Below are 18,365 nucleotides of genomic sequence, written 5' to 3' on the forward strand. Positions count from 1 at the left end.
TGGTGGAAAGGCTTCCTTCCAGGTAGAAGGACACAGGTCGCACTAGTCACCATGGTAGACACATCCAAACTAGTCTTAATGAAAATAATGCAGCCGGAGTAATATATCTGGACCGCTCAACTGCATTGGACATAGTAGGCCATGAGGATTTGGTGAATAGGATAGCAGAAGAGAGATTCTAAAAGACACCGCTGCACTGGATTAGATCTAGTAGATTTTAAACGTTCCACCTTTGATGCTCCCAGTGTCTATATTATCTGTGGCGTGCCTCAGGGTTCTCTCCTATGTTCTTGCCTTCTTTGTAAGCAGCATAGGTGATTTCCATTCTTTGTATATGTTATAAAGTTCTGCAGGGTTGTGGCTGCAGAATACATTGAAAATACCTACTTTTTTCAATGTATTACCTGAACATCACAATCTTGAGGCTTTTTTCTCCAGCCTCCCAAGATAAAAAAAAAGAACTAAGAAATTCACTACCATTCAAATTTTCCAATCAAACACACTATTTACCTGTTTGTGCAATTATTGACAGGCATTGTTTGTTCTTATGGCCATTGTGCCTATTCTTAAACTGATGGCACTCAGGGTGTGGTTCGTTTAAATCAATCATCTTGTAATCTCCAGGACTGCTTCGGAGCAGTCCAACAGTGGATGAGGCACGCTTTAAGGCTCAATGTCAGTAAGACAAATGCAGGTTGAATCACTGCACATGGCTTCATCAGTAGTCATCCTACTGCCCCAAAGGCCAAGGTCAAATCTCTGGGGATGACCATTAATGACAATCTGGCCTTTGACCACTGTATCTCATGTGGTGAGCACTTATTTTTCCCCGTTAAGTCCATTTAAGAACATTCTTCCTTTATTCCCACATCAATGTCATGCAGCTGTTACTTCCTGCAATTTTTATAGACTCCTTGTATTTGGGTTTCTGCAAACACAAATTATCAGACTCGCTCAAACTTACCTACGAGTTCCCTTGAATCCTCAGCTAGTACATAAACGATCCTTTAGAAAGGCGGTCAAGACTCATCCATTAAATTAGAAGAATACTGGAGCCTCCAGAGGTCCTGGGCAAGAACATCTTTAGGGCTGTGGCTAGTGATGACTGGGAGGTGTATGTGCACTATGTAAATAAAAATGGATTCATAATATTTTTTCATTAATATTATTAGAATGTTTTCACCTACCTGTTTTTCCTTCTCCTACGAAATGTGGCACTCCAGTGTCTAAAAGTGGTGCGGTTGACTCTTCGAAGGAATAACTGGCAGAATGCAAACTGGTCAAAAGACTGGAATAATCTATGAAAAGAAGTAAAAGTAATGAAGACTCTGGCTCTTGTCGTTCTCTGAGCACATCTATATAGCTGTGCTTATTTGTGGGGACAGGGGCGTATTTTTTCAGAGTTTGCCTTTGAAAGAGTAAGAGAAAGACATGAAAATAGGGATAAAGAAAGAAAGCTGGTATGAACAAGAACCTGCAAGCTTGAGAAATATTCAAGTTAAGTGTAGGGAGAATAAAAGCCGCCTCGGTATTTAGCAACACGGGCGGGCATTCGGCAGTCGTCTCCTAAGAGAACCATTGAACCCCACCACTTAAAAAAAAAAAAGTGCACGAATTCAGGTTATTTCTGAACTCAGACCCTCATACAGCTCCCACACATGCACAGCTCCCACACATGCACAGCACAGCTCCCACATGCACAGGTCACACAGTCGCAGCCCACAAACACATGCACAGCTCACACACCTACCTCTGTCACATAGCCACTCACCAGAAGCATTCATGCTGAGAGCAGATGCCCGGACAAGGCTCATCACCGTTCAGCATCCTTAATGTCCCAAGACTAAGACACACATACACGGCTCCACTATTGAGCACCACTAGCTTTCAATAGGCTAGTATCACTGCAGTGAACATTTATGGAATATAATAAGAATGTTGTGATAAACTTGTATGCAAAAACACAAAACACGTTGATGTCAATAGTCGCAGCTCATGTTCACTTACAATATTTAGCTAACAAGTTTTACAAACAAAAAACACAAAGCGAAGAGCACAGCTGAACAATTAACGTAAGACAGCTCAGTGGGTTGTTGCATCTTCTGCAGGGATCGGTGTGGAATCGGCTAAGCAGCTTCAATAACTTTCAAACGTCGATAAAAAAAATAAAACAAAAGTACCATAACAGTAATTGTTAGAAACTATAAAGCACACACCACCTAAGCCAGGCTCAGTTTTTAATTGTAAATCAGATACACTTAAGGAACACACTTCCACAATCTTGTATTTACTACGTTTTGCAGAAAAAAACTAGATGGGTATGCAAAAAGCCAATGAATCTGAATTTGCTGTAATTAATGTTTTCCCTTATTCATTCTTCAGTATAAAACCATATTCCTTTTCTTTATCACCATAGGCTTGAATATGCATGTGTATATATTATGTATATATTATATATATATACACACACACATACATATAAACACACATGCATTATATATATATATATATTCACTGAAAAAACCATAGGTTAGAGACCATATATAGTTAGCTGGACATTTTATTGACATAAAACCAATGAAATTCCATATATAGTTAGTTGCACTAACTATATATCGCGCACCCGCAATCCACTGCTGATGATGTCACATATTACATCATTCATGATATGGTCAGTGACATCACTGATGACATCACTGATGACAGCTCAAATGCAGCGCAAACAAAACCCGTAACGTAAGCGTGCCGGAGCACGCTTACAGATATATATATTTTTTTTAACCTTAATTAGACAAAATCCACACGTGCACATATCTTGAGGCCTTGCAAAGGCACATCAAACAAACAGTCCCTACAATTTTGCCAAGTTTGCTGGAAATCTATTCCCTTAATTTTTTTTTACTGTTTCTCTTGGTTTTCCCCTTGTTACGCTTACCGGGAAGCTACCCGGTACGCGAACCGGACGCTCCAAAAACACAAGATGGCGGACTCCCGTTACGCTGCCGGTTAGCTGCCCGGTTCGCGTACCGGGAAGCACCTCTACCGCGAAAAATCGCGGGGGACTTTATTATCCCCCTCATCAATCCTAGGGGGTCAGGAGGGGTTTACCTTGCCCCCTTTCCTTCATTTCCCCCTTCTTTTTTCACCACATCTTGTCTCTCGAACCTACCGAGAGACAAGATGGCGGCCGCTCCGGACTGTTTACAATGTTGACAGCTACGCTGCCGGTTAGCTGCCCGGTGAGCTGCCCGGTTCGCGTACCGGGACGCGCCTCTACGGCGTAAAATCGCAAAAAAAATGTTTGGTTTTTTTTTGCCCCGCGGGGCACTTTAATATCCCACTCATCAATCCTAGGGGGTCAGGAGTGGTCTACCTTGTCCCCTTTCCTTCATTTCCCCCTTCGTTTTTCACCACATCTTGTCTCTCGATCGTACCGAGAGACAAGATGGCGGCCGCTCCGGACTGTTTAGAATGTTGACAGACACCGGCGAGCCAATCAGCTTCGCTTCGCGAAGTTCCGTTACGCGTCAGGTACGCGAACCGGGGCGCTAACCGGAGCGCTGTCACAGATATATATATTTTTTTAAACGTTAATTTCTCAAAATCCACTGGAGCACATATATTGAGACATAGCAAAGGCACGTCGGGCAAACCATATCTACAATTTTGCCAAGTTTCATGTAAATCTATTCAGCCGTTCGAGCTAAAAGTGAGTCCAACCGCCCTATGGAAAAATGAATGGGAAAAACATTCGGCCCCCCCTTGACGAAACCCCCCCAAATTTTCAGGGGCTGCTCAGAAACAAAATGTTCAATTTTCCTGAAAATTTCAGCCAATTCTGTCCTCAAACGCCAAAGTTATTCGACATAGAATTTTCAAAAATCCCATAGGAAAAAAATCCTAACTATATATACCTACTGGCTATCGCCAGTAGGATATATATATATATATATATCTATATATCTATACATAGATATATATATATCTATATATCTATATATATATATATCTATATATATATCTATATATATCTATCTATCTATCTATATATATCTATCTATCTATCTATATATATATCTATATATATCTATATCTATCTATCTATATCTATATCTATATCTATATCTATATCTATATATATATATATATATATATATCTCAAACACATGAAACGCGTCAGGCCGCTATGAACTATGCCGTATGTTCACCCGCTCTGCTGCAGCTTCTTGAATAAAACAGAATTGAACCTACCTGCTGATGTGGCTCTCCTAAATGGGAAACTCTGTGTGTTTGAAATTTAAAACGGCCGGTCCCGGTCGTGGGAGAAGCCCTGCCATACAGTCTGTGGTAAGTGCTGCAGTCACCCGACTGACGGCACATTTGGCAGCGAGGTTGTTGTCTTGAAGTAGTATGGTGCAACACAGCGTGCTATGAACTCTCTCCAGACCCACTGTGGATTTAATTTTTGTCTCAATTGTTACAGCATGCCAGCAACTCACTGGAGCAATACCAACAGCACTACAAGGACCATCGGGCTCAGCGAGAGCCGACGCCCACTGGGGCAGGTGGTAGGAATACAAATGAGTGCTGACGCTGCACGCTGGTAATGGACTTTGTGCCTCTGAAGAAATGCTTTGATAGCATGAAACGCGTCAGGCCGCTATGAACTATGGCGTTTGTTCACCCGCTCTGCTGCAGCTTCTTGAATAAAACAGAATTGAACCTACCTGCTGATGTGGCTCTCCTAAATGGGAAACTCTGTGTGTGATATATATATATATATATATTTTCACTCCACCAAACATCAAAGATTTTCGATGAAAACGGGACTCCCAGGGCTGCCAAGCCGTAATGGCGAAACGCGTCGCTGTACTTTCCTCATCTGCTGAATAAACTTTTTGTACACTGCAGCCCTGGGAGTCCCGTTTTCATCGAAAATCTTTGATGTTTGGTGGAGTGAATTGACACAGCCAGCTGGTGGCTGCAACGGGACCGCCCACGCCAGCTTATCTCCTAACCAGCGGTGGTGGGGAGAAATATATATATATATATATATATATATATATATATATATATGTTAAAGCTTAGTTGTAGTTTGGGAAAAAAATCCTATATAAACTAAATGTGAACTACAGAAACATAAAAAATTCTAAAGTTATAGTTATAACTTGCATATATAATGTATGCACCACCTTCACATTGTTAAGTAGTGAACCTCCACACACACTTTTCAGCTTACTAACCGGACAACAATAACTATTCACTGTAGCATGCACTTTGTTGTGACAAGTGAAGTCATTTGAGATGTTGTGTTGTTGTGAATGCTATGATTTAACATGCTACAAGTGATGTGATATGCAAAATTAATTGGCAAAAGCCTAGACTTCTCCCATTGACAAGAGATAGAGAACTCGAGGGGTAAAAATATACCACTCTCAACCTGACCTCTTTGAGGGAAACATGGGGGCGGCTGTACGATCCTTAAAGATCAGTATGGAGTTTTGTAAAGGCTTGGCGTTGTCGCTAGCTGGGAGGGTGGCGCTCACAGTACCCCGAATACCCATACTGGCAAAATGGCATAATGACCTACATTTCTCAACATTGAATTTTCTATAAGCTACTGACCGTAGTCGTGTAGCCCTGAAAACAAACCAGCGCCTGTCTGAGGAAGGGGGCCTTGCAGTCCCTGACTTTGAAAGATGTTACCTAGCTGGGCAACTGTAGTGGTTTGCCTGCTGGGTGGCAGATCAACAGAAACAGACACACAAACCGGGACAGTTCACGCGAGACTCAGACGTGCTATTAAGAATGATATTGAAAGTGGGCGGAGCCCCACTTGACGTCACAGGCGAGCTACAGGTGATATGGCACTGCTGGAGGAAAGGGCTCCAAAAAACACAAACATGTATCTCCTGCTCACCTGATCTCCCAATAACGATACTACAAATACTACCACACGGGGGACAGTGGAGGGACCTTAGGGACTGTGTAGAAGCAGGGGCAACTCGATTGGGAGGCCTCTACAGAGATGGGGAGCCAGGAATACTGGAGGGCGGGAATGTCAGAGCCTCTGCATCATAACACTTGTAGATACATCAGCACCACGGAAGGGAGAGTTAAAGTGGTCACATGGGAAGGGATGCCCTCCAACCATTGACTGCGCTGCAGGACAGCTGGACAAATGAATTGAACACCCCTATTGAAGACTGGTAAACGATAGTGGCTGGGGCCCCTATGATCTCGAGGAATGCCCGTTTCTGGTTAATTCATTTCTTTATACTAGACAGGGCGTACCTCACCCTGGGACAAATCAAATTCTGTCACAGGGAGGATGTGGGATGCCCGAGGTGTGGAGAACTAGGGGCGAACGAATCCATATGCACTGGAGATGTCCGGCGTTAAGTAACTATTGGAATTAAATTACAAACACAATTAATGCAATTATAGAGTGCCCAGTTCCCTGTGCCCCTGCACACTGCCTCTAAGGCCTGTTCCCCCACACCTCCATAACATGGGTCACTAGCAGGTTTCAGGACCTGGTCCTTATCTTTGCTAAAGGAGAAGTAAAAAGACAATGGAAGGTCCCTGAAGGACCTCGAATCTCAATATGGAAAAAAGAACTGGAAAGACACGCTGGATGTGAGGGGAGGATCCTACTCAGGAATGCCCGCCGGGGGATTGGGTCAGTACAGAGGGTACTGATAGTACATAAGACCCAGAATCCGAATCAGGGGAATTCACTCCAATTGGACCATCTCCTCAGAGGAGCCTGGTGCAACCAGAATCAGGAAGAGAGAGACCCAAAGCTGCCCCTGATATGACAGAGCATAAGTAATACTTAGATTAATGAGGTGGGAGCTAGCAAAGAAGGGAAACCACAAAAACTAATTGAACCAGTAACATGCTAATCCTTAATATATGGCATTGTTCTGCAACAGGCGCCAGGAATGGGAGGGGATATTAAAATTAGAAGGTTTGATTCATTGTTATGAAAATTTATCAGAAATGAGATCTCACATATTGCTCCCCAATAACTTGGCGGAAAGAAAAATGGATAAATATACAGGTCTCATGAATACCATAAAACCAATAAAATATGTAAAAAAAGAATAATAAGTTAAGTAATATGCAATGTTATAACTAGTGCATGGAGAAGGAGCGAGTTATAGTTAATTTAGTGTGGCGAGAACAGAGGTGCTCGTAATTTATTCAGTTTAAGGAGGCAATGTGGTTCTATTGGACAAGGATAAGTATGTGCACGAAGCTTACGAGCAACTTGATAAGGAATGTTGTAGTAGGATTACTATGGCTGATTATTTGAAAGAGGAATTTGTCAAGAAGTTAAACAATTGGAGCGAACAAAGCTTAATGAGCTGGGATGAGTATGTGATTCTAAAACCAGATCCCCCTATAATTCCCATTTTTATTTGATCCCTAAATAACATTAAAGAAACAAGTCATGTCAGGGCACCCTCTTATAGCAGCCCAGGGCAGCATGTTTGGAAATGTTTGTGAGTCTATTGATTTTTTCTTCGGCTCAGTGGTAGCTACCCTGCCACCCTATATCAAGGATACTGCAGATTTTCTGCAACAGATATTTGGTGAGAGAACAACATGCTACTAATGACTAAATGAAACATCGCTGTATACCAGCATAAGACATTCAGATGGGCTTGCTGTGCTAAAACACTTTTTGAAAGCGAGATCCTTCAATTTTTAACATAATGAGATGCAGCTTAGTATGATGGAATGATACCTATCAAAAAACATATTTATGTTTAATGGAGAATTTTCTATCAGGGTGGGGGCAAAGGGCACTTGCTTTGCCCTCAACTATACACATTTGCCTATGGGCTAGTGGGAGGAGCAGGTTGTCAGAAAATTGGGCTGAGTACACAGTTTTATGGGTGATATTTATAGAGGACTTAATCATATTGTGGAAGGGATCTACTTCTGCAGCCACACAATTTGTAGAACAACAAATTAAGAATACTTTGAGCTTGTCATTTACCAGCAAGATAAGCAACAAAGAGATAGAATTCTTGGATGTGCTGGTGAGAGTAGAAGAAAGCAAGTTAGTGAATACATTACATAAAAAGCCCACAGCAGGAAACAGTGAGCTGCATGCTCAAGATTTCCACCATACTCTGCTAAATAATAGATTCCCTTTTGGAGATTTATTCAGAAAGGACTTGATCTCGCACAGACGAGAGGAAGCGGAAGTGGAGGGCAGTAGCAGTGACAGAGTGGTGGAAAGCTGTTGCGGTTGCGGGAGCCGCGAGAGGAGAGATAGCGGAGAGATAGCAGCTCTGGGAGCCGCAAGAGGAGGTGAGCAGCTGCAGGAGCCGCGTGTGAGGAGCGGTCCCATGAGCATTTCTCTCCTGCTCTGTGACCCGATCGGACTCCCTGGGTGTCTCGGTGCATCTTCCCTCCCCCTCCTACCACCAACCCCCTCACTAATCCCACCAACCCCCTCACTAATCCCACCAACCCCCTCACTAATCCCACCAACCCCCTCACTAATCCCACCACACCCCTCCCCCCACTCCAGTACCCTTGACACTTATTCACCCTCAGCTCCCATCCCCAACTACAACACCATTCCTAATTCCACGCTGGACAAGATTATGTCCACCCTCCTCCAAATCCAAGAGGATCTTCACACCTTCAAAGAGTTACTCTCTATGCAACCCAGACACCCCTTACCCACCAATACTTCCTCTCCTAACAAGTCCCTCACCCATCCTACTCACTCTCTCACACAAAACTCCCCACGCTAGACCTCAATCCCCGCTCGTAATTCCTCCACCCACACTCGACTTACCATCAATCCACTCTCGGAATACGACATACGCTCCCTCCTTCGCTCCTATGACCCCGTTCTCCTGAACTACATAGCCACCACACACCTTTCCATCCCCACTATTCACTCCAACCCCCTTAGGCCCCCTACACACAACAATAGAAGCTCCGTCCCCAATAACCTTAAAAAAGTCCCCCTCACTCTAGAACACTCTTCCTCCATTATCACCCCATGGCTCAAGTGCACACTACTCAACTGCAGATCGGCCCCTAGACACTCCTCCGACATAGCTGACCTCATCAAAGCACTGGACCTTGACCTGATCATTCTCACTGAAACCTGTTTAACAGAATCTTCAACGCCAATCATTGACATTCTAGTTCCCCCCAATTATCACATCATTAGACTGGACAGGACTGGCAAGACAGGAGGTGGGATCGCATGCATTTACAGGAATGTCATGGTACTTATAGAGCGCACTGTCACCAGACGGTCACCTTGCGGTGTCGCCTATGCGGCTTCCTGGCGCTGATACACATACCACTGTGGAACCCCTCCTGGCTTTCCCTGTGAAGTGCCCACTCCTGGGCACCCCCAGGGTGAAGCCAGGCATCCTTAGCGCTGTTGGGGCCGGTGTGGAGGCTAAGCAAGCTATTGCCCAGAGTTGCAGCATGGGGCCCGTGATTAGAATAGGCACCGAGGCGAGAAGTAACAGGTCCGAGGAAATTGAGCCCGAGAACCCGCCGAGGCGGGAATCGAACCCTGATCCCTGGCTAGAATTCTGCATCAGGGTGTGCCGCGCTAACCATTGAGCCACACTCCTCCACAGGAGCAACCTCTCAGTTACTAGAGCCACTTCCCCTACACTTACCTCCTGTGAATACATCTGCCTTGATGTCATCAGCGAGGGCAAACCTGTATGCTCTCTACACATTATTTACCATCCACCTGGGGACAACCTCACCTTCACCCAACAACTCATGGACACGATCACAACCAACTCCGGTCTTCACAACACTCAAATATTCCTTGGTGATTTCATCCTCCACTGGAATGACCATAATGACGCGTTGGTAAATAGTCTCAAAAACTTCCTCAACGCTCTTGACCTTACCCAAATCTCCAACAGCCCCACTCAGGACAAAGGCTCGATCCTCGACCTAATCATCTCCAAAGAGGATTCTACCCAACTTGGGTCAATCCAACCCTGTGACTGGTCTGACCACCACATTATCACATTCTTCATCAATTAAAATGTTAAACTCAACCCGGTTAAATCCACCAAACCTAAGTTCCGGAAAAGAGACCTGAAGAAACTCAACCCCAACTCATTACCTTCCCCCAGCTGCAATCTTCTCCTTCCCCCTACTGGTGCCTCAGACGTTCAAGCTCTCACCGACCATTACCTTAACTCTATGTCCTCAATAATCAATGAGGTCGCCCCCTTGCAACTTAAGAGAGTCTCTGCTAAGAACTCTAAACCTTGGTACGATGGTAGGCTCAACGAAGATAGACGAGCCATGCGACTGGCAGAGCGCAACTCGAGATCAGCCCCCTCGGCTTTGCACCTTAAAGCTATTAAGAACAAGAGAAACGCCTACTTTAGAAAAATCAAACGCTCAAAATCAGATTTTTTTAGCCACCAGCTCGACCAAGCAAAAAACTGGCCAAGAAAACTGTTTGAGCTAAATCAAAACACAATCCAAGGAACAACCCCAACAATCACATAGCACAACGTGCGCTATACCGTCTTGTAAATAATTCTTTGCAGTCTTTAATCTAACAACATCAGGAACGATCTCCTCAATGACCCAAGCCTTTACTCTAGCCCCCACAGCATAACACCCACCAATCCAAAAAACAATGCCACACGGTCGTCCTTTGACACCTACTCAGAAGAAACAATTGGCAAACTGCTCAGTACTTTGAAACCTTCTAATCACCTCACTGACCCCCTTCCTGTTAACGCTGTAAAGGACTTCATCCCACTGCTCCTCCCACTATGTACCAAAATTATTAACAGTTCACTTCAACAAGGACTCATCCCTACTCCCTCAAAGTGGGACAAGTTTCGCCTATACTCAAGAAACCCACAGCAGACCCTACTGACCTAAACAATTACCGTCCTAATGCCAATATTCCCACCCTGGCCAAACTGCTGGAAAAATGTGTACAACTCCAATTGACAAAACACATTGACCTCCTCAACCCTCATCAATCAGGTTTCCGAGCAGGACATAGTACGGAAACAGCCATGACACACATAATTGATGACGCCCTCCAAATCTTAGATCATAACGATACCTGCCTCCTCATCCTACACCGTCAAACACGAGAACTTACTCAAGCTGTTAAATATCAGAATGGGTCTATCAGGGACTGTACTTAAGTGGTTTACCTCCTTTCTGCATAACCGGTCTCTGAAATTCAAGAGCAACAACTCGATGTCGTCACCCGTTCCTGTAACATTTGGCGTCCCACAAGGATCTTCCTTATCCCCAACATTGTTCAACCTAGTCATGGAGCCACTCACCACTTTGCTGCAAGCATCTAATGTACACTTTCACATGTACGCTGACGACACCCAACTATACCTCAAAATACAATATCCCGAAGACATCAAACTTCTCAACTCAACGCTTAGGAACACCCAGACGTGGCTGGCTGAGAATCACCTCAAGCTTAATGCTTTGAAAACTGAGTTCCTTCTCATTTCATCCCCCGCTACAATCTTTACCACTCAAACCTGGCTTAAACACCTAACTGCACTCAATGTCCAACCTACCATCGTGGACTCTGCGAAATCCTTAGGCATAACCCTTGATGCCAATCTCAATATGCAACATCATATCAGCAAGGCAACTAAGGGAGCTAATTTCAAAATCAATACTTTGAGGAAACTTAAACCCTTCCTGCCAGCTAAGGACTTCCAAATTGCAGTACAAGCCCTAGTCATTCCTCGGATAGACTATGGAAGCGTCGCCCTCTGCGGACTCCCCCTATCACCAACTGCACCCCTAAGAGCCTCTTTGAACGCTGCAGCGAGACTTATTACTGGATCAAAAAATCACTCGCACATTTCACCTGACTTAAAATCACTGAACTGGCTGCCTTATGAAGCTAGAATCCATCTAAAAATCGCCTGCATGACACACAGGGCTGTACACCACAACTCGCCTAGCTACCTCACTCAGAAGCTGACAATTTCAGGTGGCCCAAGAAGCACAAAAAATCTTCTTTTGAAACCTCAAAGATTCCGGAAGGAAAAAACTTATTAACGCTCCTTTTCAGGAATGGCACCCAGGATCTGGAATGCACTCCCTCCAGAAACCAGACTTGTCTCCTCCACTGCATTTTTCAAGAAGGAAGTAAAAGGGATCCTCATGGCTAAATTCACCTGAACATTTACTTTGGATTTTTGAGACTCTTCACTTATACTTTTACTTCTTGTCTTGTCTGATCTACTATGCTCCTTCTTTTACCTATCCTATTTTGTTATCCATTTATAACCTACAGCTACTCTGTGCACAAAAAGATTGTTAAACATTCACTCGTTTTTATTATCCCTGTATTTGTAAAGCACTCTGATATCCGCAAGGATCTTGTTCGTGCTATATAAAACTTTCAAAATAAATAAATAAAATAAATCCTCACTCTCTCGTCGGTGCCACCGGACTCATTTTGTGGTAGGTTTTCATGGAGGACAGCGACAAGCTGGATGACTAGTGGAAAGGCTTCTTCCCAGGTAGAAGGACACAGGTCGCATTAGTCACCATGGTAGACACATCCAAACTAGTCTTAATGAAAATAATGCAGCCGGAGTAATATATCTGGACCGCTCCACTGCACTGGACACAGTAGGCCATGAGGATTTGGTGAATAGGATAGCAGAAGAGATTCTAAAAGACACCGCTGCACTGGATTAGATCTAGTAGATTTTAAACGTTCCACCTTTGATGCTCCCAGTGTCTATATTATCTGTGGCGTGCCTCAGGGTACTCTCCTATTTTCTTGCCTTCTTTGTAAGCAGCATAGGTGATTTCCATTGTTTGTATATGTTATAAAGTTCTGCAGGGTTGTGCCTGCAGAATACATTGAAAAAAACTACTTTTTTCAATGTATTACCTGAACATCACAATCTTGAGGCTTTTTTCTCCAGCCTCCCAAGATAAAGAAAAGGAACTAAGAAATTCACTACCATTCAAATTTTACAATCGAACACACTATTTAGCCTGTTTGTGCAATTATTGACGGGCATTGTTTGTTCTTATGGCTATTGTGCCTATTCTTAAACTGATGGCACTCAGGGTGTGGTTCGTTTAAATCAATCATCTTGTAATCTCCAGGACTGCTTCGGAGCAGTCCAACAGTGGAGGAGGCACACTTTAAGGCTCAATGTCAGAAAGACAAATGCAGGTTGAATCGAAATTTGCCTAGCATAGTAACGGTAAGTTTCAATTCTATTAAGGACACGGAGGCGAGGATTATGCTTTTCTCTCTCCGCTGTTTATTAACAGAAAACACATAGCAGCCAGAAAAGCAAAACTTTGTAAAGGATATGCCATACCACTCAACACTGGGATAAACATATCTCAAAAAACATCAACACATGGGATAAACTACAACTCCCATCAGTCCATAAACATAGTCCTTCCATAGTGTCCACTGCGCTAAGGTAGGGCATCCATCTTGTGATCCCCTCCTCTTTCTTCGCGCGAGTCACGCCAAATCAACCACGATCCTGTTTAGATTCGTTACCTGGAAGGAAAAAAGCAACAGCGTCAGCGCCGCAAACGTTCATAAGTGACTTGAACAAGGCAAGAAACAATAAATATGCCGACACGTTAGAAGCAAGCACTTTCAAGTGTTGTTACTACACCAATACGTTAGAAGCAAGTACTTTCAAGAATCTTTACTTACACCAATACGGGGAGGGATCTCCGCCGGAGAGTGGGTGGGATAATCCTCGCCTCCGTGTCCTTAATAGAATTGAAACTTACCGTTACTATGCTAGGCAAATTTCGATTCTATGTCAGGACCGGAGGCTTCAGATTATGCTTGTTTAAAGCTGACCGACCACCAAACTCGCAATATCCACCACTGGCTTGAAATAGAACCGTTTGAAAGTGGAATCCGAGGACCAATCTGCAGCACGCATTAAGTCCTCCAAACGCGCTCCCAAGGAGAAAGCTTTCGAGGCCATAGCACCTCTGGCCGAATGAGCTCCAAACTGCTTGGTATCAATGCCAGCCTCTTGCAATATCCACCGTACCCAACGGGCTATGGTGGGAGAGGATACCGCCTTATGCGGTTTTCGCAGTGCGATCAGGAGCTGCTGTTCGCCCGGAGGACGAAGTTCTAAAGTCATATCTTCGTATTCTTTTAGGCACTGGACCACACATAGTTTGGGAACGTCCACGAAGGCCGGGTAAGATATAGATCTCGTTGCGGACTTCGTTCGACGACCCACCGTGAAGGTAACTCCATCCGGAGAGAACACTCTCGCTGAGATATCCAAAGCACGTACATCGGACACCCTCCGACACGACACCAGGCACAATAGCATGGCCAATTTTGCCGATAGTTCTTTCAGAGAAAGATATCTATTCTGTTGCCAAGAAAGGAAAAGGTTCAGGACCAAATTAACGTCCCAAAGGACAGAATACCTTGGCTCCGGGGGCAAATCAAGATGTACCCCCCGAAGGAGCCTGCACACCAGGGGATGTTCCCCAACCGGGGCACCGTCTATCTGTTCATGTGCCGCCGAAATCGCCGAGCGAACGGCATTAATCGTTCGATAGGCCAAACCACTAGTCGCTAGTTCCGCCAGGAAATTCAGTACGTGAACGATTCCTGCGACCAGGGGATCCAGGTCCCGTCGAAGACACCAACGCACCCACCTGGACCACGCTGATCTATATCTCTTCGTGGTACTGCTGGCCCATGCTTTAGACAAAAAGGAGTCAGCTGCTCCCGAAAGGCCAGGGAGCGACCAGCGTCTCCGGAAAGCCTCCATGCCATGAGGCGGAGAGAACCCTGCACTATCAGGTGATGCGGGTCCCCGTCTGGATTGAGGAGAAGATGAGGGAGCCGGGGGAGTAGGATTGGAAAATCCCAAGAAAGTTCCAGAAGAACCGGAAACCAAACTTGCGACCTCCACCACGGCGTCACCATCACCACCTCCGCCTGCTGGCGGTGAAGAAGGGCCGCCGACCTCATTATCATTGAAAAAGGTGGAAAAGCATACGGGCGCTCCTGACTCCAGTCTTGAAGGAACGCATCCGTGGCCTCCGCTAGAGGATCCGGCCTCCAGCTGAAAAACCTTGGTAACTGGAAGTCGAGACGGGACGCAAACAGGTCCACCGAGAACGGGCCCCAAATGGTCTGTAGCCAATGGAACACCTGTGTGTCCAACTTCCAGAGACTCGAGTCCCGCAGGTACCTCGAGTGCCAGTCCGCCACCTGGTTTGCTCGACCCGGTAGGTACTCTGCTGTCACCGAGACCTGGTGGGCTAGGCAGTAGTCCCAAAAATCCTTTGCTAAATTCGCCAAGGCTTTGGACCGAGGGCCGCCCAGGTGATTGACATAGCGCACCGCTGAGATGTTGTCCATCCGTAGAAGGACGCACGATGACGCTGAATCCTTGGTCCAGCAACGGACCGCGAAAGAACCTGCGAGGAGCTCCAGACAATTGATATGGAGACGCTGCTCCTCTGACGACCAGCCTCCGCCTGTGGAGAAATCGCCGCAACGGGCACCCCAACCAGATCTGCTGGCGTCCGACTCTATTACTAGATCCGGAACCGACCCGAAAATCGCCCGGCCGTTCCAGGCCTCCATGTGGGAGAGCCACCAGGACATCTCCTCCTTTACCTCTTCGGACAATGGGACCAACTGTTCGTAAGATAGACCTTTCCGAAGGTGGTACGCCTTGAGGCGCTGAAGGGCCCGATAATGAAGCGGACCCGGAAAGATCGCCTGGATGGAGGACGAGAGGAGGCCCACCACCCTGGCGATCTGACGCAGGGACGTGCGCTCCTTGGCGATCGTCTGCCGGAGTTCGTGCCTGATCTTGGCCATCTTCCGTGATGGCAGACTGAGGGAGGCCTGCACCGAGTCCAGTAGGAACCTCAGGAACACCATTCTCTGGGAAGGCGTCAAGACAGACTTGTCCTTGTTGACGATGAAACCCAGACCCTGCAATAACGTTATCGTTTGGTTGAGCTGAAGAATCAGCTTGCTGGGACATTGCGCCATTAAAAGGATGTTGTCTAGATAGACGATCATTCTGATGCCCTGACTCCGAAGGACCTCCACCGCTGGATGTAACAATTTGGTGAAACACCACGGGGCCGAGGAGAGCCCGAAAGGAAGGGCTGTGAACTCGTAAACCTGGTCCCGCCAGAGGAACTGCAGGAACCGACGGTGAGGCGGGTGGATGGGCACTACCAAGTAAGCGTCCTTCAGGTCCAAACGGACCATCCAGTCGTTCGCCCGTAGGACGTCCCTGAGAAGATGGATCCCCTCCATCTTGAAATGGTTGTAAACCAACCAACCGTTGAACTCTCGGAGATTTATCACCGGTCTCTTGCCGCCATCCGTCTTTTCCACCAGGAAGATGTTGCTGCGGAAACCTGAAGGATGCCGTGTTGAACGACAGATGGCGCCTTTCTGGCACAGCGCCAAGACCTCCTCGTCGATCAACCGGGCATCCCCTTGGGAAAAAAGAATGGGCCGTGGATCCCTTAATTGAATCGGGTGATCGTAAAATTCTATGTGAAACCCACGCACTGTCTGAAGAACCCACGCGTCCTTCGTAAGTGCTGACCAGGCCTCCTGGAAGCAGGCCAGTCTCCCCCCAATCTGGACCTGGTCCGCCGGGATTACACTCACCGTGAGAATTGTTGTTGTTTGCGTCATTCCTGAAGCCGCCGCGGCCTCCTCTGAAGCGTTGACCCCTGGAGGGGTAGAAGTTAGTGTAATTAGCTGAGGAGTTGTATTGACCTCTGCCGGAGCCTTGACCCTTATTCGGTTGGTTCTGTCCACCACGGCCGGACGTGAGGCCCCTTCCACGGCCGGCCCCCCGGGAAAAACGCTGGTTAAACACCCTTTTTATGGTGGACTGTGCTCTGTCTAGGGATGAAAAGGTGGAGACAAATTTCCCCAGTTCTTTTATGAATGGATCTCCAAATAGGCCGCCCTGCGCTACTGCTCCCGCCTCTGACGAGGCTAGGTCTCCCAATTTAGGATCTAACTTAATGAGCAGCGAGCGTCTACGCTCTGTTGAAAGGGCGCAATTAGCGTTGCCCAAAAATATCACTGCCCTCTGAGCCCAATTAGAGAGAACTTCCGGTGAAATGGTGGAACCGGAAACTTTGGCCTCCTCCGCCATGTCTAGGATCTTCGTTAAGGGGCCTATTGTATCTAAAAGCTTGTCTTGGCATGACCGCCAGGAACGGTCAATGCCTTTTCGCGGGTCTTTAACAAACTTTGCCATAAAAGTAGCCATTTTCCCGTCTAACTCAGGGGTCAGGGCCACTTTTCCCTCCAGTGTAGGCCGCGGACACTCTCCCCTGAGGCAACTACGTGCCTCCTTCTCCAGTGGCTTGCGCAGACGTCCCGCCACGAACTACGCGACTTTGTCGCCCGGTGCCCAGGCTGCCGACCTCGGATGGATAATATCGTCCGGGTCAAGCATACCTGAGGCGTCATGAGGCAACTCCGCCGCTGATCCGGACGGGCGCCACGAGCGCACTGAATCTTCGTCGTCATCCGTGTCCGCCGGGGAGAGCCCTCCCGGGGAGGAAGGGGCTGTCGCGGTCGACCCCGAAGGGCCCGGGGCTGGGAGCGACGCAGGGGTGTCAGGCTCCGTTGCCTTAGCCAGGAACGCATCCCGGAGGCGTTCAAAGGCGTCCTTATCCACCCCTTGCGACCCCCCGGAGCCACTATCCCTGCATACCTTCTTGGGGGCAGGTGGTTTAATCTCAGAAGTGGCAGGGGCAGAACCCTGGGTACCCGGTGCCGTAGAGGCCAATTTAGTGCACTCCTCCACAATGCGGGCCGAGAGTCTATCCTCCATAGGCCCCACGATCTCCTGCACACACCTATAGATGGACTGATCTACAGCTTCATAAAATTAGTCATCCCCCAAGTATTAGTGGGTTTCCTCCTCCACATAATATCCCTCTGCCATGACTAAGTCCTTTAGGGCGGGGGAAGGAGGGTTAGACTGGCCCAGGCACCAGCAATGTGGGCTAACCAGAGGTTAGCAAAGGCTTTGAATATCTGGCACACCAGACAGCAAGAGGCAGCACTCCTCGTAACGCGCTGACCCTCTTAATCAAGACCGGGTCTCAAGCCGCCCCCCAGCGCGCTCACAGAACAATATGCAAATCACGCCGAGTAAAATCGGCAAGTGCTGAACTAAATACCGCCCGTAGGCGTCAGCGCGGTAAACCGCAAGTACAGACCCACAAAGGGGCGTCAAGATACTGGGGTAGTACAACCCTGGTCGGGCGTCACGGTGGGGCAGCAGTCGAAGGCTCTGGCGCGATCGCTCTCC

General features: G+C 46.8%; 1 protein-coding gene across 2 annotated transcripts in view; it reads right to left on the reverse strand.

The window, feature by feature from the left end:
* Positions 1-18,365, reverse strand: part of LOC144772340 (uncharacterized) — a 552,285-nt gene that overhangs the window by 113,320 nt on the left and 420,600 nt on the right. For both annotated transcript variants that reach the window (XM_078656588.1, XM_078656589.1), the window contains one exon: positions 1,188-1,298. In XM_078656588.1, the coding sequence (XP_078512714.1) occupies positions 1,188-1,298 (111 nt within the window). The remainder of the gene's footprint in view (positions 1-1,187; positions 1,299-18,365) is intronic.

This window comes from Lissotriton helveticus, chromosome 8, assembly GCF_964261635.1.
Source record: "Lissotriton helveticus chromosome 8, aLisHel1.1, whole genome shotgun sequence".
Classification (NCBI taxonomy): domain Eukaryota; kingdom Metazoa; phylum Chordata; class Amphibia; order Caudata; family Salamandridae; genus Lissotriton; species Lissotriton helveticus.